Below are 25,991 nucleotides of genomic sequence, written 5' to 3' on the forward strand. Positions count from 1 at the left end.
TACTAACAATACTTATTGTACTGTCCTTGCTTTTAAATTTCTTCCAACTTGTAAAGGTAGTTTTCACAAGAAAAGGGCACCAAATCAGAGACAATTTGAACTTTATCAAATAATAGTTAGGTGGTGATAAAGTACTTTAGATTGTGACATGGACATGTCTAGAACAATACTGACAGTCATAAAAATGATAGAATAGGAGGGGAAAAGGGCACTGCTGTATGAGTAAAATACTAAAATATGTTAAGTGTTTTCAATGCATACTGTGCATAATGCTTATTCTACAAATTTAAGGAGATTGCTCTATTGGCAACGTAAAGGTTTTTACTTTTTATTGAGTAGTGCAAATGTTAAAACACAGTAACTGACCGATACCCTTTAAGTTTGTCATTAGAGTGGAAGGGCTTTTAAGTAGGGAGGGTGCTCAGTACTAGGAATGATGTTTTTTTCTCTTCTCTCTGTTCTCCGTTTGCTTAGAGAGGGATGGTTTTCTGTTCACATGTTTTACTGTTTTGTGCTTTTGCTCCTGGAGTAGGCTGTACAAACTGCTGTATATATAGATTAATACCAAAGATTAAAGCAGTATTGCCATGTGCTTAAGGAAATAAAAGGTTCTGGAGAACTTTCCTATATTGTTGAACTGCCCCTTTGGAATATACTGTATGTTTACACTAACAAACGTGTTACATTATTGACTGGTTCATGGCCTAGGTCTGATGGAATTAAAAAAATAATAAAAAAGGTTTTGATAGACATCGATTGAAAACAGGCTAGAATTAAGAATGTAAGAACTGAAAACAATCTAAATACTGGGAATAGTTTCAGAAAAATATTAACCAATGTACAATATTATTCTTTGTATTCTTATCAATGCTGTTTTTTGTACGTTTGATTTGAAATCACAGGTCTGATTATTTTTTTTATTTTCATTTATGGTAGCGCTGCAGTATGTTTTCAATTAAGGTTGTTATGAATAAAATTAATCTTACATTTGTTTTGTCAAATCAGTAAAAAAGAAAGTTTTTCATTCAGTTTGTTTTCCCATGGTGAACAGAAGGACTCTGTTGTATGTTATATTCTTCATGGTTCTAGTACATAAACTTAAAGACCCACTGTTCAAGACATTTGTTACCAGCAGGGTTTGGCAACAAAACAGCAGTGACTGAATGTCCTCATAAATTATATCCTGAGGAAAAATATCTTTAAATATCACACATTACAAACTAAGGAAAGTATGAAGGAGATTCATAAATCTTTTTGGGTGTTGAGAAATGCAGTCAATTACCAATGTATGAGAAGGCAAAAATTCTTAAACACATTCTTAAGGAGGAAATTTAATACTATGCATTATTAAGTATTCGATTTGATTACAATGAAACAAAATTCAAATTGATGCACATAGGTCTGAAAGAAAATATCAAAAACTGTATTTCATGTAATTAATTGGCATGGCACAAATGGTCTTCAATAGTTCAAAGACCTATTTTCAGGTGTTTTTAGGTAATGTAGATTCTATTGATTGTCATGTTCAAATAAATAATAAAAACAGCACACTGCATACTTATGACCCCATTATTATCAGGGTATCTCTATACCAACTGAATTATCACCATTACAAACACTGCCTTTGAGCCAGGTTTCTGGTCTTGTAATTAGAAGAAAATACATTCAGTTTCCCAGGTAAGAAAATCCTGTTGTACCCTTGTGCCAGGTACTTCAGTTTGAATAAAAGAGTCAGCCAAATAAGCTGTTCAGTAAAATATAAATAAATGTTTTTGTTGCGATGAACATTTGCTGAAAGATGTATAAGTATTGTTGTAGACAGATTAACAGAATTTATGATTAATGTATCCTCAGCAATCATTAGCCCTGCATGTTTCAGTACGTTTTGGTAACCTGATAAATCCCACACTTTCCAGTTAACAGTGACAGTCCTACAGTATTTATATTATACTATTTACTATAAATATAAATTATACTATTTACACACAATCCATAATTAACATTTTAAATTATTATGCTGCACATTTTTGCACTTTTCCTTTGCCTTGACAACTAATCCATGGTTTTGTCATTTGCTTCTAGTATTGTGCTGAGAAAAAAGTCTTTGTGCAATCACAAAAAAGAAAATCACTTGTTAGAGAAATCTTAATGAGCATTGTCACATGTTAGTAGTGCTGAAATCCAGTGCAATGTACGGTTCCAATATTACAGAGCAACACACATGCAGTAATACTTTGGCCTAACTTTCAGCTAATCAAGCGCTACACTAGCACTAGTGCTTTGCTAAGTCATTTTAACTTGGACTTGTGGTTTTCCTTGTGTGTATCCATAAGGAATGTGGAAAACAAATTTAGTAGGACACAGATTTATCATGATCTGAATCAAAAAGCCCTTTATCAAAAGACAAATCCTCCTATGAAAAAGTAAATAAATAAACTGGAATATTTGTTATTGCTATGAAGGATTAAGAAGAAATTATTGGGAGTATCATACTCCCATTGACAGTATGGGATGAGATCTGTCACTGGCTTGGTATAAGCAGGACCGTACAGTAATCAGTTCTGCTACAGTATGTTTGTCCTCTTACTGGAATTGAAAGCTCCAATGTTTGTATTTCAGATTCCCAGTGCAAAAAGAAGTAACTGGCTTGGCAAAGTACATTTCAGAGGATGTATGTGGTTTTCAGTTTTCCCATTTAAGTATGGTGGTGCAGTGATGTGATCGTCTGAATAATAACAAGTGCCAAAATTGGATGTGAAAAGGGAAAAAATGATTCAAACAAAGAAAACTGACCACATTCTTTCAAAGTCCAGAAATTTAGATTTATTTCGCCATCAAAGGAGAAAATGTTTCTGTTAGTGAAACATTTTCATTTTTCAGAATTAAAATCTGAACATTTCTGGACTCAGTGTGAGGTTTGTGAGGTTTCTAATTCAATTGTCTCTAATTGTTTGGAGAGAAACAATTAGCTTTAAACTTAAAAAAAAATGTTCTGAGGCTTCACAGCCACTATGGAAAGACACCTTTAAGTAAAGAAAATGTGGGTGCTACAAAAGCTAAAACTCTTAATACGTGTATTAGCTATAGTAAGTACACAGTATGTAGTATAACATTATATAGTCATCACCAACGCATGACTGTATAATCATTCATCTTTACTATATATTTTGTACAAGGAACACTATAACAAGGAAACCAATATTCATAAGTTTAACAAGTTATTCACTATACATTTTCAAGTTACAGAGCTAGTGACTAAAACTAGTCAAAGAACTCACAAATTTGTCATGCTAGAGCTAAATGTTTTGGGTGCATTATCCACTCTTTGACTTCCTCACATGATCGCAATCAAATCACATACACCCTTCGTTGATCTTATGTTCCAATGAATGCCCTTTTTACTTACTGCACTGGATATACAGTTGCAAGAAAAAGTTTGTGAACCCTTTGGAATTACCTGGATTTCTGCATTAATTATTCATTAAAATGTGGTCTGATCTTCAACTAAGTCACAATAATAGACAAACACAATCTGCTTAAACTACACACAAACAATTGTACTTCTTCTTGTCAGTACTGAACACATCATTTAAACAATCACAATCTAGGTTGGAAAAAGTATGTGAACTCTTGTATTTAGTAACTGCTAGAACCTCCTTTAGCAGCAATAACTTGCACCAAACGTTTCCTGTAGCTGCTGATGAGATTTGCACAATGATTAGGAGGAATTTTAATTATATATCACCATGGATAAGGTTGACAATGAGATCATAAGATATTTAAATCATCATAATCAGAAAGCAAAAGGTTTTAAAATATGTTGCAGACTTTGTCAGTCCTCATACTTTAAATTTGAACTTGACCATTGGACAAACATAACTCAAAAAGGAAAATTTGCAACCAGTATAAACATACTATTTTGATTGGATGAACAAAATTTCAACAGATAGCCAGACATCTGTGACAGAATGAAAAGAATATGTATCATTGTGATTACTTATAAAAAAAATTATCAGAGTTAGCTATGTCACACTGAAGAGCTCTAATAAGGTGGAGAAGATGACACCATGTCTAAGATACCAACATTGATATTGAATATATGAAGGAGAGACAATGTTTTAGGTAATCAGGTAACTTATAACACAATAGATTCATACAGTTCATGCATCCCACATACCACATGCTCCTGCTCAAATATACAGTGCAGCTCATAAGTATTTGGAAAGTGACAAAATTTTGTTGTTTTGGCTCTTTACTCCAGCGCATTGGATTTAAAATGCAACAATGACTATGACTATAAAAGTGCAGAATGTCAGCTTCAATTTGAGGGTATTGACATCTATAAGATAAGATCACTTTATTAGCCCTATACAATTTCTTGCACTAGGAATGTGTCTTTTTATATAACCATACCCTCCATAAGACACACAGACAGGGAGGGAGAAGCCTGGGGTCAGAGCGCAGGGTCAGCCATTGTACAGCGTCCCTGGAGCAGTTGGGGTTAAAGGTCTTGCTCAGGAGCCCAACAGAGTAGGATTCCTCTGCTGGCCGTGGGATTTGAACCAGCAACCTTCCAGCCACAGGCGCAGATCCTTAGCCACAGAACCACCACTCCAATGAACCATATAGTAATAACAGCCCTTTTTATACACAGTCCCCCCACTTTAGGGGACCAAAAGTAATTGGACACATTAACATAATCTTAAATAAAATTGTCATGTTTAGTACTTGGTTGCAAATCCTGAAGTCTGCAAACCATAGACATGACCATGTCTGGTGATGCTCTGCCAGGCCTGTAATGCAGTCATGCCCAAGCCATGACACCACCTCCACCATGTTTCATTAATGAGGTGATATGCTTTGGATCATCAGCAGTTGCTTTTTTTCTCCACACTTTCCTCTTTCCATCATTCTGGTACAGGTTCATCTTCGTCTCATCCCTCCAGAAGACTTTGTCCCAGAACTTTACAGGCTTTTTTATGTACTTTCGAGCAAACTGTAACTTGACCTTTCTGTTCTTGAGGATTTCCAGTGGTTTCCATCTTGTGGTGAACCCTCTGAGATAATGCTGGTGTATTCCTCTCTTTATGGTAGTCTTTGACACATCTATGCCTACATCCTTGAGAGTGTTCTTGATCTGTTCAACTGTCGAAAAGAGTTTTTTCTTCACGATAGAAAGCATTCTTCAGTCATCCACTACAGTGGTCTTTCATGGTCTACAAGGTTGTTTTCTATTGCTAAGCTCACGAGTGCATTCTTGCTTCTTAACAATGTACCAAACAGTTGATTTTGACACACCTAATGTTTTGGCTTTGTCTCTTATTGATTTATTCTGATTTTTCAGCTTCATGGTGGCCCGGTTTACTGGTTTTGATACTTCTTTGGTCCTCATGTTGAGAGGCAACAGCAACAAACTCCAGTTGCAAATGCCACATCTAGAATCAACTCTAAACCTTTTGTTAGTCATTAGTTCTTGTGCATAAACTAACAATGCAACGACACACAGCCACCCAAGAAACATCTGAGCAGCCAATTGTCCAATTACTTTTAGTCCCATAAAATTGGAGGGCTATGGACATTCTGCACTTCATTAACTTCATAGTCATTGTTTCATTTCAAATCCAATGTGCTGGAGTACATACCCAGAACAACAAAAATTGTGTCACTGTCCAAATACTGTACTTACTGTACAGACTGCACTTTATATGTCCTAATTGTTTTACACATTTCATTTACAGAGAACAAAAATAATGTTTTATTTACAACCAAGTCTACTGCATACTGTATATAGTGCACTGCGAAAGTATTCAGACACTTGAAGGTTGCTGCTTGACACTATGGAGCATAAATTAGTATTTGTTATACAATATACACAATTTAATGTACACATTTAAAGCAAAAAGTAAGAATAACTGGATAATAAATATGCAATAAAATATGAAAAGGTCATGACTGAACGACTATTCAAGCACTTTCCTAAACCCAAATTAATTTTGGTGCACAAAATTTCATTACCCAGTCATGCAATTGAGTGGTCTCTGTGAGCAATAACACTGGTTCATATGATTCATAAGATGTAGAAAAGCATAGATCAGGAGAAAAATGTAAAACTGAAGTTAATAATTACCCAGGGACTGCCTAGATCTGGCTGACTTTCCTCAGCTGAGCAAGGAGGAAACACGTTAGGGATGCAACTGTGTCCAACAGTGACTTTGAAAAATCTGCAAATTTAATGGCTAGAATGGGGTGTGATGTCTATGAGTCAACAATATCGCAGCCACTTTACAAAGCTGGTTTGTAGATTTGAGTGGAAAATAAATCTCAAATTCTGCATGGAGTTTGCATTTAAGTGATACTGCAAACATGTGACAAAAGGCTTTGTGGTCACACAAAAAAAAATTTTGTTCTAATTGCAAAGCCTTACATCTGAAGTAAACTTCAGAGGTAGAGTGTGTGACTCAGTCATACCATCCCTACTGTCAAGAATGGCCATGGCAGCATTATGTTAAAGTTCTGCTACTCATTAGCAGGGACCGGGAAGTTTGTTAAGACTGATGAAAACATACAGTAGAAGGAGCAAAGTACTGGCAACTCTTACAGGAAAACTTGCTTCAGACCTACAACTGGGACAAAAATACTCCTTTCAGCATTAATGTCCTTGAGTAGCTCAAGTCCAGTCTTGAATCCTACTGAAAAACTGTGGAAAACTGCTGTTCATATGCAATTCCCAAGCAACTTGAAAAAGCCTGAGCAGATCTGTTAAGAGTTTACAAAAAAGATTTACAGCTATAATTGCTGTCAAAGATGCTTCAACCAAATATTAAATGTATGGGTCTGAATACTTATGCAATCAATATATTTTCATATTTTTTAGTTTTTGTTTAGAAGTCTTCAGTTTGAGCATTCAGGTTTAAAAAAAATATTTAATATTTTGAAATAATGTGTATAATTTTGTAATTTCACAAAATGGGACATTATTGAAAGGTTGTTCAGGTTAATTCCACTCTTTGTGAGGGTCTGTGTGATATTATGATATGGATGCAACATCATTTTATAAAGATAAACTGTGATTAAGATCATAGGCTCTCAACATAAGCTTCTCAAAGCTGGTGACTTCAGTGATGTTGACAGTATTCAAATGGAACTCTTGATGCCAGTTAAAGACTGCAATGTTACGTTTGACCCCATGTTGTACTTTGAAGCACATGTCTATTTTAAGGTTTTAAATTTTGAGTGTAATCCAGCTCTTAATCCGAGATCTGCTGATTTTGGCCTCTCCCAAATACCAGACCCCCCCACAATGGCTGAAAGAGCTTTGAGGGTAGCACAACATCTGTGAAGCGTATTGTCCCAGATTATTCGAGAGGCTGCAATTGTCAACATTTATAAAACTTGCTTAAAGACCTATCTTTTCGCTGAACCTTAAAATATGTAGTTTATTTTTACTCTTTGGTTTCACAATATCAGTTTGCTGTTCATTTTCTTTTTTGATTCTTTGTGCATGACGTGCTACTTTACAGCACTTTGAGTTCCTTGAAAACCACTTATAATACAAAATGATTTGTTATTATTATCATCAACTGTATATTGCATTTGACTGAATAACATATGTTAGAAATTGAAGATTTTATATTTTGTCACTTTTTAAGATAGGATTTCAAGAACATATTTAAATGAAAAATGTAAATGAAACAAAATATAGATTACTGTATGTTGTTTTATGAAAATCCACATTTTTCTGAAATACAAATGTGTGCCTATATACACACAAAATATATTCCTTCTCCTAAAATAAAACAGATATTTAACTTGGCTCAGGATACATTTTAGTTTCTGATGGTAATGATATAAAAAGACTACTGCACAAAACCCCCATAAATAACTTCACAGTGTGGTTTCCAGACAGACAGAATGCTGGTAAGTGCAGGTTATGAATGCATCCTGTTGAAGACCAATCATCTGAAATGCATTGCTAATGCTAAAGATGTTCTCAGAATTCCAAGTAACCTGCAATGAGCGAAGACATCTGATTCTAATAACCTAGAATGTTGAAAGCACTGGGCGCTGACAGCTTTTTTTAAACTTTTGTCTCCTCCTATTGTCCAAAAGGACTATTTTTTTGTTTTCCATTTTTCCCAAAATATAAAGCGTTTCTGCTTACTTGAAAGAATTTTACTTGAAAACATTTATATTTATCATGTTTGGAGTTTAACCCTAAAATATCCACAGCTCGTCCTGATTTATACCATTGATCTGTCATGAACAGTGTACACGACACCAAAACAGGAGGATTAGCAAACGCTTTATATTGAGTTACTCTTCCTAACGAAGATGGATAATAAGACTAATTCTGGATACCTGTTCATGACATCTTTTATTGTGGAGAAACTATTGCACACCAGCTTACACATACTGTATATCCTGACAGTAAATAACTTTGATTGAACAGCATGGAAAACAAGACAACAAGAAGTCTCATTCTTCTATAGTTTTTTTCTGCCAGAACAACCATTGAAATATTCCAGGAGGAATATCTTCCTCCTTTCCTGCTATTGAAGACTTAGTTGACAAAGTCCATTTACTGAGCACACAGGGTGAAGGAAGCCTAACAGGCCTTCAGCGTAGACAAAGCCCTTCTAGTAGGACTATTAGTAGGCCATGACCACATGACTTAACAATAAATCCTGCATGCATTGTCCCTTCATAAATATTCATAATAATACACTGATGAAGCTGAATTTACATTTTCTTACAACCATCATAAATTCTGATTTACATGTAATGTAGTATGTATTCTTACATACCTTAATATATGTCTAACACTTTCAAAAACAAAAAAACAAAAACAAAGAAAAAGGCTAACCACTTCAGCAACACACTACAACAATGCACTGTTTTTTAAAATAAGTACCTCATATACAGTATGTCAATTCAAATTTTTGTGAAATGATCATGAACAGCTAAGGACACAGATATTACATTTGAAATGTCAGGTTGTCAGATATTTATTTATTAGCTCGGTATCAAAACATTCAGATAAATTTATTTTTTATATTGTTTTTGCAGAAAAGCTAAACTAGTCCAATCAAAATTCTGCAACTTAAATCAAACTGTTTTATCTTCAAATGATGAACTGAAAGCTGAAAGCAGAAATGTAATATTGAAGTGTACATCCAAGGATGCAGAGAAAATATTTTACTTATCAACCTCAGCAAGAAGAATCCATTAAAAATTACTAAGCCTGTGCACCCTTTGCAGGTGTGCAAACAGAGATGCAGAGAAGCAGGTGCAACTCTAACAAGAGCTGTTGGTCCTGTTGTCAGAAAGTGTCAACAACAGTATTATAAATTCTGAGCAAATGCACACCACATGGCAGTGAATTTCGAACTGAGAAACATGAAGATGGAAAGAAACACAGGAAAACAGAATTAATTTGACAGAACCCAGAAGGAAGATTCAGATTTACTCTACACTCTAAAATAGGAAGACCCATGTACTGTTAATAATATGCATACAGTATATGTACTGTATACAGTAAAGTAGGTTAGATATAACACAGATGCTATTAATCTTAATCATTAATGGTTATAATTACAAGCAGAACTCCTGTGACTGATCCTTAGAATTATGTAGCGGTGCAACTGATGGCACTGAGAAAGGGAAATCACTTGCCTTTAAGTATTTTACCAGCTTCTGAATTTGCCAGTACTCTGAGGGTAGGTCTGTGTTTGTCTCTTGTCTGCGGTCAGCCTGCTCCTCATCTTCTTCACTTTCTGTAGAGCTCTCACTGAACTCTTCAGTACCAGGTCTTCCTCCAGGGGTCTTACTTCTTTAAAGAAATAAAATACATTCAGTATTTTCAGAACTGAAATATTTAAAGCTAGTTGACAAAGTGGTTCTTAACAATCTCTTGGACTGGTGCTGGTCCACGACTCAGTTTGTGAAAGTCTAAAACCAAATAAACATTCTTTGGTTCTGTTACAACACTCTGCACTTTAAGCATAATGTGTGTGTTAGCCCTCCAATTTCCAGATGTTTCAATAATGTAGCTGGATGTAATGTAGGGGATGTAGTAATGATGCAATGAACATACTAATTTGGTATCTAAACATCATAAATGCTGTACAAGGATCAAGAGAAATAAAGTGTGGAGAATTAAAGGTAGAAATGCAAGCATCCAGCACAACTATAGGTTTACTACAGTATATATAATAAAGAATAATGGGTTTACTTCAATGTCAGATCAACCAATAAATGACATCATATTTTTAGAATCACAAAATATTTAAAAGCAAACAGACAAACATTCTAAATGCATTTCTAAAGAAAGTTTGACTGAAATTCCTGAAATATTATGTGGTCATTTATTAGAATACTGCGATCTGTTATTGCAATTAAAATAGTTATAACCATTTTATTTTAGAGATGATGATGCTAAATGTGTTACATGAATCATCTGATTGTCAATAAATATTAATTTACATTATAATTTGAGAAATAGGCCTCCACGGAGACCTGTTTGCATTTTCTGTAAAACAAACATGCATGCTTTTGATTTCAGTACTATATTTCTGTGCAGTACAAAAATATGTTTTTAAGAATAAGTATTATAGATATATAAAATGTGTATTACTGCCCTGGGCAAAATAAAGCAAATAATAAAATTTCTTTAAAATTAAAATTGTAAAGTGCACTTGGACTGGTCAGCTACATTTCGTCTGAAAATAGAGTTGTAACTGTATTTCATTACTGTAGTTTGCCGGTTGCTATCATTGCACCCAAACTTTTGTTTTCCATTACTTCCAAATCATGTCCCCAGAAATGTCTCCATCGTAAGAGGTATGTCCCTATCCCATGATGCACAAACTACTTTACACTGAAAAGCATACGTATTAAGACAATGAAGTGTAATTTGTCACTTTTGCATTGTTCTAAAAATTGTATTTCAGATAAAAGATTAATGAGGCAAAAGAACAGAATTTCATCTTTTTTTCTGGTTATTATTTCACATACATGTTTAGCCATGTTAGAACGATTTCATGTGTTGTGTTCAATCACCCCCATTTCAAGTGAGCACAAGTACTGGGATAATTGGCTGACAGGTGTTTCTAATTGGTCGGTGTTCCATGTTGTGTTTATTCTAAAAATATAAAAGAGCTGTGTATGTAGTCTTGGATCCAGCCACTGGGTTTTATATTTTACTGTAGGTCTGCCTCTTGACTTAGAAGGTATAAACCAAGATGGAAACTACAGAGTGTTTATAATAGAAAACAAGCAATTACGAAAGAAAATTCCAATTAGAACCACTGCAAAGAGATTGGGCATCGCAAAATCAACAATAAAACCCCCTAAATAATAGCCAAGGATTGCAAACAATCTCCAAAGTGCAGGGGTGAAAGCATTTCATTTCACTCTGCACTAATCTACAAGATACAAACCCCTCGCCTGCACTAAAAACAAAAAAGGTCAAATTTAAATACAAATATGAGCCAGTTGAGAACAGTTTTGGAACAAAGTTTTGGAATGAGGTTTTATGGATAGATGAGACAAACATTTACCAATGTGACTGAAAGGCAAAAGTGTGGAGAAAGAGAGGAAATGCAAATGATCCTAAGTAACCTCCTAAACTGTGAAGCTTGATGGAGGTAGTGTTATGCCTTGGGTATGCATGGCTTCCTCTGGAACTGACTCACTGGTCTTTACTGATGATGTCAATGAATTCTAAAGCATACACAAACATCTTGTTTGCCCATGTCCAGAAAACATCTTCAAATTCGTTGGTTGCCAAGTCACCCTGCAGCAAGTCAATAACCCAAAACATACTGCAAGGGTTTACCAGGAAGAAGTGGAAACTTTTGAACTGGCTAAGTCAATCTTCTTCTTTGAATCCTATTGAGCATGCATTTTATTTGATGGAGAAGAAACTTAAGTCAGACAACTCCATAAATAAGCAACATCTGAAATTAGAGGCCGTTAAGGTTTGGAAAAACATCTCAAAGGAAAAGATCAAGACTCTGATGATATAGATGGGTCACAGAAATGTAGGAATCATTGCTTGTAATTACAGTACACTAGCTTGACTTAGAGTTATTTTGTCCCAATACTTATGCTCATGTGAAATTTGGTGGGGACAGAATAAAAAATATTTTTTTGTTCTAATAGGGTTAAATATGCATGCACAATACTATCTAGAAATTAAAGCCGACATTCTGTACTTTTGCATCATATTTATTTTTGCTCTGAAATATAAATTTCATTAGCACACAGAAAAACTGCTAAATTTCACTTTACTGTCCCAATACTTACATTTGTCATTGTTTATGAGGATCTCAATAGGTGAGTGTGCAGAAAGAATAGTCCAATGTTCTGTTCCTTATGTTCATATTTTTACGTAGGAAACAATATACAGTAGCTTAAGAGCTCATAAACACATATTACAGAACAGAGCTGTATATAAAAAAGGATATGCACAGTAATTTAGATAGTTCTCTTTGGTGACATCTGCCAGATTGAATTTACCTAAATACAGAAAATCCACAGGGGGAAGCACAGGAATGAATGCAAATAACACTTTGTTCCTATTTAAGTGTGCTTTTCCACCAATCTTCATACTGTGATCAAACAAAAACTGATAGGATCAAATCATAACTTACATTTAGAAAATACCACAGCAAAGCAGACATTGTAATTTATAAGGAAATTTTCATCTGGCTACTGACACAAAACAGAAACCTTAAACTATACTAGCTTTAATAAGAATGACCAACCCTTCAAAAGTTTTAAGTCTGGTAAAGATAATTTAATTACAATGATTTGTGTAATGTATCATTGTAATTAGGCACAGCTGATTCCTCTATGAAATATATGTAGATATAATAGGCAAATGTTTTTATATAATAAAACATGAACATGTTTGACTCGCAGATTACGTACGTTTTTGGAGATGAGTGTTGTCTGGAAGAGACTGACAAGGAAAGGTTTGCCCTTTTTTTTGTCTCTGGACTGATAGGTGAGGCTTCGGGCGATATATTTTTCTCATACATTCCACTCTTTTTTCCATTGTCGATTCTATCCCTGAAATCAAATTCTTTAATGAATAGATATACTGTACATAGATTTACTCTTATATTAACATCCATTCATTACAATATATGATAAATTAATTTCTCAGCCATAAAGTAGCTTTTAATCTGTTTGTTATAAACTCAGGAAATTTCTTGGCATGGGCATAAAAACAAAAAGAGGTGACAATCCTTCTAATCAATTCTCTAGTAGTTATTTTAAAGATCAATGGAGGTCATAATGACTTTATGAAATAGCACAAAGCACATGTTCCAGTTCCATGTCTCTCTCTATATTCTATTGTGAATCTGTCTTAAGATGTTGTTGAGACCATTAATAGCAGTAGATTCCTCAGTAGCATCTGTCTGAGATATTTTCTCAAATGGAAACAGTTCTGTTATATATTTGTACTTACTGAAATAATCCTTAAAATTAGACTGATTACTTGACTCATTTTCCTTTTCCAGAAAAATTCAGTTTGAGTTTTGAGTTAAGGAACTGTAATATTTCACAAGAAAACCATTCTTTCAATGATCAACATTCACAGTAAACAAAATATACCTCCACAATTGTTACTTAATAAAATGTGTCTCTTTATGCCTAAAATAATACAACAACAGGAATTCTGTAACACTCTTTTAAGGCACGGGCATTGTTAAGGACATGCTACTGATCATAAAGTAACCAAACAAGTTTAAAAAACGAATATCTGAACAATAGTTACAACTGGAATTGTTACATACTCATGCAGAGATGTTAAACCAAGATTCTTCCATTTTAAAGATGGTTCTAATTTCTTTTTGCTGCTTGGCTTGTTCTGAGCGGGCTGTTGTCTCGTCTTCTCATGCACATTCTTTTCTTGATGCTCGTAAGTCCTCTGGGTTTGGCCTTGTTCCTCAGCATCAACCGATTCCACATGTTGATTCTTTTTAGTTGATGAAGGTTCTTCATAAATTGCAAAATCCTGTTAAAAACAGGAAAAAGACATTTCTCTGTTTATACCAAAACACTAGAACTGAAATTTACAATAAATTATGCTTATAAAATTATATAGGCTTGGGTTGTAAAAAAACTATTTTCTCTTTGAATGATTGTTCTTTTTACAAATTATTACAAATCCTTTATGACTCTTTTTAGTTATATGACACACTTTCCACTCAACATCAAATAGGCTCTTTATTCTTTTTTGAGAGATATGACACATACCTGTATATCTCTGAAAGGTTTTGCAGCTTTCTATCCCAAGAGGCATAACACAAAATTAGCAATATATTTTTGGTCATTGCTGGTTTATTTAATTAGCAATGCCAATCGATCAATCTAAATGCTGAATATAAGGTAAGGGCTCTAAAGAAGGTCAAGAGCATTATGGAGTGTTTGGCTCATCCCCTCCACTGTGAATCTGCACTACTCCAATCTGGGAGATGCTTTTGTGCCCCAGCGTGTGAGAGTAACAAGATCCAGAAAATATTTTATTCGTTTTGCAATTTCATTTTTGAATAATGTAAACTAATTATGTATTTTCCTTTCTTAGTTTTTGTGGGATATGTTGCTAAAATAGAATATTGTTTGTCCTGACCCCCTTGATGTGATGGTAGTTGTTATGTTGTACTGTTGTACTGGTAAAACTAATTTCTCCCAGGGGATAATAATGATGTTTGAATTGAAATGAATGGTAAAAGTTCAAACACCAAAATAAATCTGCATGTCCCTATCAAGCCACCAATGGTCCACTAATACTGTAATATTCAACATTCGTGCAACAAAGTACAATACCTTCAAAATTATTTGATGAATAATATGAAGATTTTTAAAAGAAATTTCATGTGCCAGAATTTGGAATTTCAAACCTAGAAGGTATTATTATTGTAACAAAGTTTTTCAGTGATAATACTTAAAATTTATATCCCTCTGTTTTCAGATTTATGTACCCTGCCAATTGGATCCATGCATATGGTATGCAGTTAGGAAAGTTTTTAATCACAGACACCTGTTTAGTCATAAATATTTTACAATGTCTTCACAAAACTTCAAAGCTTCATCTTTACAAAGATTCATTTTGATTTGTGCATCTAACTTGTCGTTTTTAACTTTTTTTTTCAGATTCATTCATTTACTTTTTAGTGTTTGCAGCTTTGGCAGTAAAATTACCTGTTCCTAATGAAATATTGTAAGCAAATAGCCATAAATAAAGAATGACAAATTACTTTGTGTACCTTTTGTGAGCAAAATGTATTATAAGTAATACAACTTTGAAAGAAGTTTAATTATTAACTTAAATCAATTAATTAAAGAATGGAACAAAATGCTCTTATATGGAGCATTATCTGGATATATTCTAAAAAAAGCTTTTTTTTCACAAAAGCACATCAATGATTTCTTTTCATTAAAAATGCAAAGCATATAATTAAGATTCTATTAAAGTATTATAAAGTGTAAAGGTGAGCACTGCATTTGCATAATAGAAAACGTATTCTATACAGTATGGTGTATATGCAGTCTGAGTTTACATGTTCTGTATTTAATTATAAGAGTCCTGAGTAGGTCTGTAATGTAATTACAGCATTTATGCAATTATTAGTTCCATTTAATTGTCAAAAATAATTTTGTAGATGTGCGGTTCATTGCTAATAAGCTGCAGTTTACAACTTACTCAATATTTCAAAAATATACATTATGAAATAAAGGCTCTATGTTTGTTACATAACTATTCATTATTGGCTTTGATAAAAACAACTTGGGAAAACTGCAAAAAAAAAGCTGGAGTACAGTAATTCATTAAAGAACCAAATAAGCAGTTTATGAGATAAAGACAAGCCCCATAGATTTAATTATCAGGGATGCTTAGAGTTTTTCTTTGGATTTAACCGCTTAGCTATAGGGTACCGTAAAAAAGCTATCACAGAGGATGGTAGCAATGGGGTTGGTGGAGGATTGTTTAGCAGAAAAAATGGCAGGAATCAAGCAATGGGCTGAACCAGGAGTTGTCCTCCTCCTAAGTGTTCATTGTAAACTCTGCTTTTAAAATGTACTGTATAAACCAAATGTATAAATCCAAATATATAAACAGCTTACTTGTATAAAGTCTTGGGAAATATAGGTTATATCCTTAACTGGTTTACATTGTATTATGTAAATTTATAACAGCTGTTTATTGCTGTTCACTTCACATTGCTTGTTATAATGAAATACGAAAGCAGCTCAAGGATCTAGGAAATTACATGCTGTCATCTTATATACACCATCTCCCTTTTATACACTCACAAACTGACCCATTTCCTTGTGACTTTAAGCTCGTAATAGAGGAAATCACTCATCCTCAAAGAACATAACTAAAATACCTGGGTGTTGCCCTAAATAGAGGCCATGGCTTTCATGTTTTGCCCTGTCCATCTCTGGGACTTCTCTGTTCATTCCGGCCACAGACAGCTTTAACACAAACTTCTTCCCAAATGCATACACACTTAATCACTTTGCCAAAACCACCACTGGCTTATTGTTAGCTGTATGGTAATCCATACATTTATACAGATTAATGTTGTCAATGCACACTGCTCCTATTTTAAAACAGGCTTATAAGAAGGGTTACATACTGTATGAGACACAACCAGTTGATCAGTCTTGCCATTTTGGTGGCTAAATGCTAGTCGGTTTCAACAACTTGGCTGCACAGCTTGTGCCAGGATCCCAGAACTCTCAATCCTAAATGTATTTCCTTTTAATTACCAGTTGTCAGTCCTTTCATCTGTTAAATTTAAAGCGGTTTAATCATTTCACTTTAACAAAGAGCTTTGACGATATTGAAATCAGGATCAAACATTTACCTTTTCTCAAGAATAAAGAGATTCAGCAGTTTTAACTTTACTTTTTCATTTCATTTTTGACCAGTCGCATTTCTTTGAGCTCTTTTTAGGGAAACAGCATCCATTTTACGATGTGCTCCACTTCATTGTTTAAACAGAGACAAACTCCTAAATCTATTTCATGTGCTATTTCTCCAAGCTCAGCAAAATCCCTGTGACATCCCTTTGATATATAAATTCCTGTATCAGTATTTTCTTTGTTAAATATTGTTGTGCGCTGGAGTGGGGTATACTAGTTATACCAATACAGATTACGACAGAGCCATTTAACATTCTGTACCATTACCCAGTACAATCCAGTAATCAGGTTTAATCGATAAAGGCACACAGATGTCTTAAACAGGCTACATACTGAAGCAAATGGCTCCACTATGTCTAGAGAGCTATAAAGTTTGCAGAGCCCAAGGTCCACTTGGAGGTGTGTTTAGTGTATTCTCTGAAATTACCCACCACTCACAAGTATGTTGAATCTTGGGATGGCTTTAGAGCTCAGAGGTAAAGAAATAAGAACAGGCAATTGATGCTGACAATCTTTAGCCATATACTGTACAGTATACTGGACATCTTCCCTTGGAAGGGGAAATACAATCAGTCAGAGACTTCCAGGAAAGACACTCAAACAAGGTAATGAAATAGCGAGCTAAAAGTTGAGCAGCTGTTACATGAAAACCAGCTTAGTATATAAGAAGTAAGCCTGGCCATCAGTACAGTATGTCTACCTTCCCCTTTAGAAGAAGAAGAAAGACAATGTCAATAAGATTCACCTCTATAAGAAACAAAGCAACAGCTTACTCTTTGAGGCCTGGAATATAAAACATATTTCTGAGGACTAAAGAGATCAAAGGTAAAATTAGGGGCAAATGGAGTAATGCTATTCCATCATTGAGTCAGGGAAGCCTTGGACTGTAGAAGCACGAAGTTTTCTGTCCAAAAATGAATGTTAATTTGTCTTTAACATTCGTGTCTCCTCATTGCACTCCCATGTCACGGTACTAGAGAAATAAATAATTAGAAGGTGTTTTATCAGGTATATTAAATTGGTATCAGGGTAATTTTTACTTATATACATTAGTACAATAACAAGTAACAGACTCCCTGTTAATTACAATATGATTACAATAAAAAAAATGAAAAGATCTCGTCAAGTTCAGATTTCTTCATTAACATGTAGTGTCTTTGTGTACTGTAGGTTTGCTTGGAACCACACCAGTTGTATTTTTTGTGGTGAATTAATAATAAGCTTTTTAATAGAGAACATATTTGACATGAAAGAATACATTTGGAGGCAATTACAAAGAGCTTAGTTAGTGCTAAATAGTGAAAATTAGTTTTTATGTCTCTGCCTAGTTCATGCTGCAATGAGACATATCAAAATGTCAGCAAGGTTAACTTTTTCAATTCCCCAAGGGAAAGTAAATTGCTGCAAAATAAAACAATATGTTTGACAAGAACAGCTTTACAAAGGAAGCCATTACCTAGAGTGACATTTCACAATGCAGTGTGAGAACAAATGTCAGCAATGTATGTTTAAGTGAAATTTAGGTAAACAGTATATTTTCATCCTACCATTTGATAGTGTATGAATCTGGGCAGCTATCAGAAGCGCAATTAAAATTATATATTTGTTTTTAGTTGATTTTGTATTAGTACACTAGTTTAGTACGGGTGAGTGCCATTTGTCTTGTACTGTATGGTTTTGGGTAGTCGGTGCAGGTTAGGTAGGGTGTTAAAGACGCCGAAGACCGTGTGTTTCTGGTTTTCTTTTGTAGTCAGATTCCCTCACTGTCCTAGCCAGCTCCATTTTGTTTGTTATTTTCTTTCCTTTGGCACCACTCTAGTTCCTTACCCTTGTTATCACGCTTCCTAGTCCCTCACCAAAACCCACCTGCTTCCAATAGAATTATCCTAAATGTTACACCCCTTTACCCCTAGACACTTGGGGTTGTAACAATAATCGAAATGGGAAATTATAACACATAGGCACATATAACACTGTACATACAGGTACTAGGCAAAATAAATGGAAATAGGTAAGTAATACTGAAAGAAAGGATTAATTAACATCAATTAAATAAATAACATAACATCATGATTAGATGTCATATACTGTATTTAAATACTGCGCTAGCTTGGTTGTCTATAATATGTGGATTAATTTGAAATGCAAGAGCAGCAAGTATGAGCAGAAACAGTCTACACAGACCTCCACAGAGCAGGACACCATGATGAGAATGCATGTGTGTGATCACTATACTCTCAAAAAACTGATGTGTGCATGTGTGCAACCAATCTAAAGACCTTAACAGCCCAGAGTTCTTGGTTCCAAAAGTGAGGTATTCTTGTGGTTCTGTAATGTTGTGGGACACATTTTCCTGGCGTGGTTTGGGTTCACTCATTCCCTTGGAAGGCAAGGTCAACCCTATTCTCTACTTTATGGTACTGAGTGATTCCTTCACCAAGTGTTGGAGTATCTCCTTCTCTGCAGTATCTCTCCATCACCCTGTGTAAACCAATTGACTTTCTCCTGGGAGAGTCCTGCATCCCTCCTGCAGAATTCCAGATTCTGGAAGAGTCTATGCCACAGGTGGCGAATACAGGTGGCCCTGTGCCTTCTTACATGACTTTACATTGGTGCTTCCATTTTGTGGTCGGAACACTACTTAATATGGCACAATAAGATCAAAAATTGAAACTAACATTGCTCTACACATGGAAAAATCTGTAATGCACCAAAATCCTGACATAACGGGTCCATTTTCCCATTTTTTTTATTTCCCTTTTTGAAAAGGCCCATTATGCCAGCTAAGATCTTCAAATAATAGACAGACCTTCGAAACTCTAGGGACAACAGGACTGCAGTTTTTCTAACCACTTTCTGGCCCTCTATCTGGTACATTTTAAATCTAGCACAGTAAACTACATGGAAACAACTGCAGTATAGTAACAGTAAATTTAATTAGGAAACAAAGGTTACCAAAACCTTAAATTTTATTTTTCTATATGAGCTATATTATAAGGCCAAAACTGAACTGTTCACACAAAGCACTTTTGTTCTGAAATGCTTTGGTCCAGCATCTCTATAACTGTAAGTTAGAAGAAACCTAATTTGCTTCTAGCAAATATATTACTGGGTCACAAGCCACCAAACTATTAGCTGTTAGAAAATAAATGTTTCTTTTAAACAGCTTGAAACGATTAAGTAGCGACTGGTTAATCTTTCACATCACTTCACTAGGAAAAAAACACTACTGTAAGCCTGAAATACTAATCACTCTCATCATAATGTGTAAATGATTATATATGAAGCTTCACAGCATATTTTATTCAGTTTATACATTTCTGTAACAAACTTACAGTTGCTGTTAAAAAGAATGCAACAACATACTGTATATACCCCACATCATCCATAGTTTAGGTTTGAGAAGTGTACAGGTAAGTACTATTTTCAACCAATAGCTTAGATACTCTTCAATTATAATAATTGAACTTATAATAATTGAAGGCAGAGACATAAAACAATTGCTTTGATAATGTGTGGGGTACCTGATAGTAGTAGTGAAAGGTTCAAATAATTTAAAAGAGTAAGTCAGAAATGGCCTGTGTATCTTTTCTTTTAGATCAATATGGAAGACAGCAACTTTAAGATGATAATGAAGCCAACCTTTCTAAGGCCTGAGAAAAGTTCAGACACAAAATGCTACTAAACTGGGATGATAAAAAGCGAGTAAATATCTCTCAAAATTATGCTTTATAATTACACTTTGAACATGTATGTGTGTGTGTGTAGTAAAAAAATATTTTCCCCTCAGAAGATTTGTTCAGAAATTATACAATAATTCATTATGGTTAAAAAAGTCTAGTTTTAACAGTTTCATTGTACCTTCCCAATAATCAATTACAACAAAATGAGCATACACTACCTGCTTGTCTATATTTTCGGCAAAATGTGGAGATTTGTCCTTCAGGAGCATAACAAGATTTTTATACATATCACTTTTTCTTTCATAGTCAGTATCCTCTCCTTCCTTTTTAATGCCCTGTAATTCAGAGAACACAATATGCCCAGATACTTATTATGCAGAAATAACACAGAACCTCTAAACTAAATGTGTCAGGTGTGACTCACATTGTGTCGCAGCAAGCCGTTATGAAATAGGCCAGATAATGATCACTCATGTTGACTTCAGATTCCAAAGGTGTAGTATTTCATTTTTAGTGTTTCAAATAGTTCCAATGAACTGACAATTTGACTATACAGCTAGAAGGGACGGCACTAATTACCCTTCACTCTCCAGGTGTGTCTAAGGTCTAGACGAAACTGTTACAATATAATAAAATTGGGCACTTCAAATTAGGAGACAATTACAGGAAAATGCAGAATAAGAAAGGATATTCAGGATGGAAAAGGTTTGCCTTGTTAATCTAAAAGTTACAGTTTTGAAATGACTCAGACATTAAGGACAATTCTTAACTATCATTAATGGTTTTAACTGCATAGCAAATGCCGGGGGAATATCTTGAAAACACCTCCAAACTTGTTTAAACAGAGAAAATAATTTGGGTCTTCTCTGTGATGCTAAGAAAATAAATACTCATAAACTAATTTTTGGAAAGCTGTTTTATGTAGTAATTGCCCTAAATTGTAACTGTACACGTAAAAGTTTTTTTTTTTTTGTATTTGCTTTATAATATATCATTAAGAAGAAGCTAGATATGTATCCTTTACAAGTATTACTAAACTTTTCAGTTACACATACCTAATATTTTGGAAACACTGTGCATATCATTCATTAAAAGTAATTAAACGCCTGCTGTAAAACATCAGACGAGACATTTAGATTAATTTCCTTGAAAAGCTGCCATATTTCTGCGCAAGGTACACGTCAAACATTATCCCACAGGGCTTTACAATACGACATTAAACATGCTGCTTCTGATAAAATCCAATTTGCAGTGAAAAAAATATAGCCCTCACATTATAACACATTGGGACTTTTGACTGTTAAAATAATAAGCAGCCTTCCAGGATACTAATGTTAATATAACTAATTTTTTAAAACTGTTTTTAACACAAATGCTTCAGCTTTGTTAACAAAGCAGAAAACCAGGCTAATGAAAAGTGTAATCATTAATAATAACAGTCTCAGAATCAAAATTAACATTTCAAAATGACCATTATATGGTACTTATTCACAGAGAAGCTGAGATCTGTAAACGTTTAATGATGAGAATTCATCAGAATGTATTGTTTTTCTATGCACTAACAGAAATTTGAATGATTTTTCAGGATTTGGTCTTCTCATGAAGGTTTTGTAAAGATGTTAGTCCAATGGAGAGGAGTGGGAAACTCTCTTTTTGATAGAAACAAGGAGTGAATTTTGCCCTCAAGCTTAGTGCTTTGAATGTGGCCTTTAAAGCGATTCTATCAGCACACAAACTCTAATTTTCAAAGGTTTCAGCAAAATGGCTTCTACAAAGTGGCTTTGTAAATTACTATATATCATGTTATTTCCTGTATAAATAGTGTAGTATTTATTGTACAGTACTTTAAAAAAGTTTTCATTAATGTTGTGAATTTATCTTGAAATAAGAATTGGGACAAACCGTCTTTATTCTGTTATTTTTTTCCAATAAAATCTTTAGTTAAGCCTCCTGCCAGCTGTTTACTGAGACTGTGCCCTCTTCAATTTGCCCTCATAAGTCATGTGCTACAGCATTGAAATGAGTCTTTCTCTAAGGCTGCTGGATCCTTTTCATTAAAAAGGAACCTGAATTGTATGCAGGATTAGAATCAAAATAATACTGAATCGTTGGCTTGCTGTATCGTCAAGGTCCAACTTCACGACAGTCACAATTATTATTTAAAACACAACATAACACATTAGATGCGCTCACTATGCATGCCTGACAAATAGGGTACCACCTCAACTGCAATACAGCATCTATTCCACACTCTTTGGCTATTAATTTCAGATGCTTTTGTAGCCTCAAAACTACAAAACCTTCAATTAGAATTAAAATTACAGGAGCTGATGTATACACACTGCAAAAACAGCTGGTGGTTATACACTAACTTTGTGTAAGTTATGTGCTCAGGATTTCTTTCCCCTGCTGTTATTATTAGTTGTGTAAGCATATAACATCTCATAAACCAACTAGCCAGGTGACATTTGAGGACACTCATTGAACCACACCTACCTTGCAGAGACACAAGAAAAGAGAGAGTTTGCCAGACCCAAAATGCACATCGATTACAGTGCAACTTGGTGAAATTGTGAAACGTGTACATTATACATCAGTGGCTATCAAAAGTCTTCAACCCCCTTGGACTTTCACATTATATTGTGTTACAAATTGGAATTATAATGTATTCAACTGGGAAAAAAAAACTACAGGTTCTAAATTCTACATTCTAAATTCATTATAAATATAAAACAGAAAATGTAAACTCACCCCATTAAGGAAAACACCAGCTGTGCTACATGTGATGTACAATGCATCAGTATCACAGGGTTTAATTATGAGGTAGCAGATTTCGCCATGCACTTGCCTTTTTGGTAGAGTACGGCAACCGTTTGAAAATTCATAATCTACAGTAAAAGAGTTTTTTAGGACGAAAGAAAGCACAGATAAAAATAACTTATTTACTGTAAGTTACTGTATTGAAACATTTATACATTTGAACAAATAGACCTTGGATGTACAGTATACTACTCAAGGGCATAAATCTTACAATAATCACACTTAGCATTTTTATCTTTGCTTTAAAGACACTGAATAAAAAATCATTCAATAATGAAATAATATTAACCAAATATTGCACTTTGATTCTTCACTGTGAAAACATCAAACATACTTCTAAAATATGGAATTAGTTTGGTTAGTACAACTAAAATCAATTGTTACTATTTCTGATTGCCAAGACCTGCTTTACTCCCAGAAGCCTCCTGGAATGTAGATGACTGCACCTTCAAGCAATGTCTCTCAGCATTTCACAAATAACTAAAATTGTGGATGTTTGTGTAAAAGTAGAATCAAAATAGGTAAAACACTATTAGACCACTGCAGCTTGCATTACAAAAAAGCTCATTCATATTTTAACATATTAGATATTGTATCTTGCATCTGTTTATGTTATACTATACTTTAAAGTGTTCACTCGTGTTATACAAAACTTGTCAATCCATATAAAGGAGTTGCATGACTCCAATATGAAGATTTGGCCAGAGGATCTATCAGTACAGTTGTACCTCAACTAACAAAAAACATTACCAATCACTGCACAACACTTAAAAAAAAATAACTGAGGCGATTTTTTTTATTTCAGTTATAAATCATCTTTTGAAAACATGCCCCAAATAACACAGCTATAAATTAACTAATTATGGGATATTATGGTAAAATGTAACTATTTTCATAAACGGTTTCAATCTTTCCTAGCAATGGGGACATATTTTTCAAAGGCATGCATTTATCACCCAGTGTAGTACACATTTTTATGAACAGTTAATTGTTATAGTACTGTAAATCTGCCCCTTAAGGAGAATAAGAAATTAATTAATCTTTCAGTAAACTAAAATCTGACATACATAATGACTTGCACGTTTTTGAAAGTTGAATACAGGCATTTTGTATTTTAAAATATCCTGTATTAGCCCTATTAGCAATCACTATTTTAAACCAAAAATGTGAAAATAATTCAAACCTGATGTGTATTCAACAGACTTCAACAATCTTTTCTCCCCTTCACCACAGAAGCGTTTCAACAGTTCCACCTCATTCTTTACTGCGGCAGGAGCGAGTCGAACTTCTCTGTTAAAATCAGTTCAATAATTAATTTAAGCAATTTACAATTTAGCAACCAATAAATCCTTTAAAATATATGTTCTCTCCAATACACTGATCATACAACATTTGAGATGTGTTTGTTATTAATCATGTTTATGTAATTAATTTTATTAACTGTGGTAAAAGGCAAAAACAGACAACAAATCGTAGCTGATGATGGAACAGAAATTGGAACACATACTGTGAAATTTGTTTCAGTGAGGTATTCAACAGCTGCATGTCAAGCTGCTGGAGAAGGATGAGCATTTTCATTTTTACTTCAGACTCACTGTCCTTTTTATCTTCTTTCACTTTTTCCAGAAGTCGCAACACTGAAGTATCTTCTCCTTCCACAGTCGCAAAGCTTGGTCCGAGAATGTTTGCGATGGGATCTCTGTTAACTGAAAAGATTAACAGATTAAAAGATCAACATTAAAAGATTTAGATAGTTTCATCATTTTTTGCAATTTCAGAGTTTTTCAATATTTTAGACAATCATATATGTTGGCTATTAATGGAACATTTGTGACTGTAACTAGATTTCATTACCTATGCTACTGTATAGTTTAGGTACTTAATGAACGTACAGTATATATTATATCTATACAGTATATGAAGATACTGTATAGTATATTTCAAGATACACTAAGACTGCAGGTGAAAGTGAATTTCCTTTTATAATCCATACAGAACAGATTTCTCTGAAGCAGTACAAATTAAGTTTAATCTTTTTCATTATGTAAATTATGAATATTTTTCATGCAGCCATTCAACAAAGGAACCTTCCGAAATCACTGTCATTGCTCAATGAATACAAAATGGTAGAAAGTACTGTACAATACGCGGCTACTTGACTCCTGAGGGACTATACTCTGTCAGCTAAATCCATCATGTCCAGGTCATCCTGATGATGGTGAATAGAAGATTTATTTACATTTTTAGACTGGTAAAATAGTTTTTAGATTCTGTTTGTTTAATGTGCTTATTATCCATTTATGCTGCTGAAACTGTTCTGTTATAATACATTGAGATAAACTGGAATGAATATTGTAAATGATGTACAGTATTTTAAGATTACTTTATTTTCCAGAATTATACAGGCATACAGTACGGAAGTAAGATTTAAACTTTCTGAGTGTTTTCAATATCAGAATGCTATATTAATGCTTAAGTTTTCTCATTTGCAGTAAGCCATTGCTTACTCATGCGGAGGAACAAGTAATAGGTTTATTCCATGCT

General features: G+C 34.1%; 1 protein-coding gene across 7 annotated transcripts in view; it reads right to left on the reverse strand.

Annotated features, from left to right (window-relative positions):
* odad2 (outer dynein arm docking complex subunit 2) overlaps positions 1–25,991 on the reverse strand; it is a 67,978-nt gene that overhangs the window by 36,967 nt on the left and 5,020 nt on the right. For 5 of the 7 annotated variants that reach the window (XM_088642815.1, XM_088642816.1, XM_088642817.1 and 2 more), the window contains exons 4-10: positions 24,955–25,153; positions 24,631–24,737; positions 23,379–23,515; positions 20,846–20,962; positions 13,806–14,026; positions 12,934–13,074; positions 9,673–9,829 (exon numbers count right to left, since the gene is read on the reverse strand). In XM_088642815.1, the coding sequence (XP_088498941.1) occupies positions 9,673–9,829; positions 12,934–13,074; positions 13,806–14,026; positions 20,846–20,962; positions 23,379–23,515; positions 24,631–24,737; positions 24,955–25,153 (1,079 nt within the window). Of the gene's footprint in view, positions 1–9,668; positions 9,830–12,933; positions 13,075–13,805; positions 14,027–20,845; positions 20,963–23,378; positions 23,516–24,630; positions 24,738–24,954; positions 25,154–25,991 lie in introns of all 7 variants that reach the window. The other 2 variants (XM_088642813.1, XM_088642812.1) reach the window with 2 other exon arrangements.

This window comes from Lepisosteus platostomus, chromosome 8 (genome assembly GCF_059453375.1).
Source record: "Lepisosteus platostomus isolate fLepPlt1 chromosome 8, fLepPlt1.hap1, whole genome shotgun sequence".
Lineage (NCBI taxonomy): Eukaryota > Metazoa > Chordata > Actinopteri > Semionotiformes > Lepisosteidae > Lepisosteus > Lepisosteus platostomus.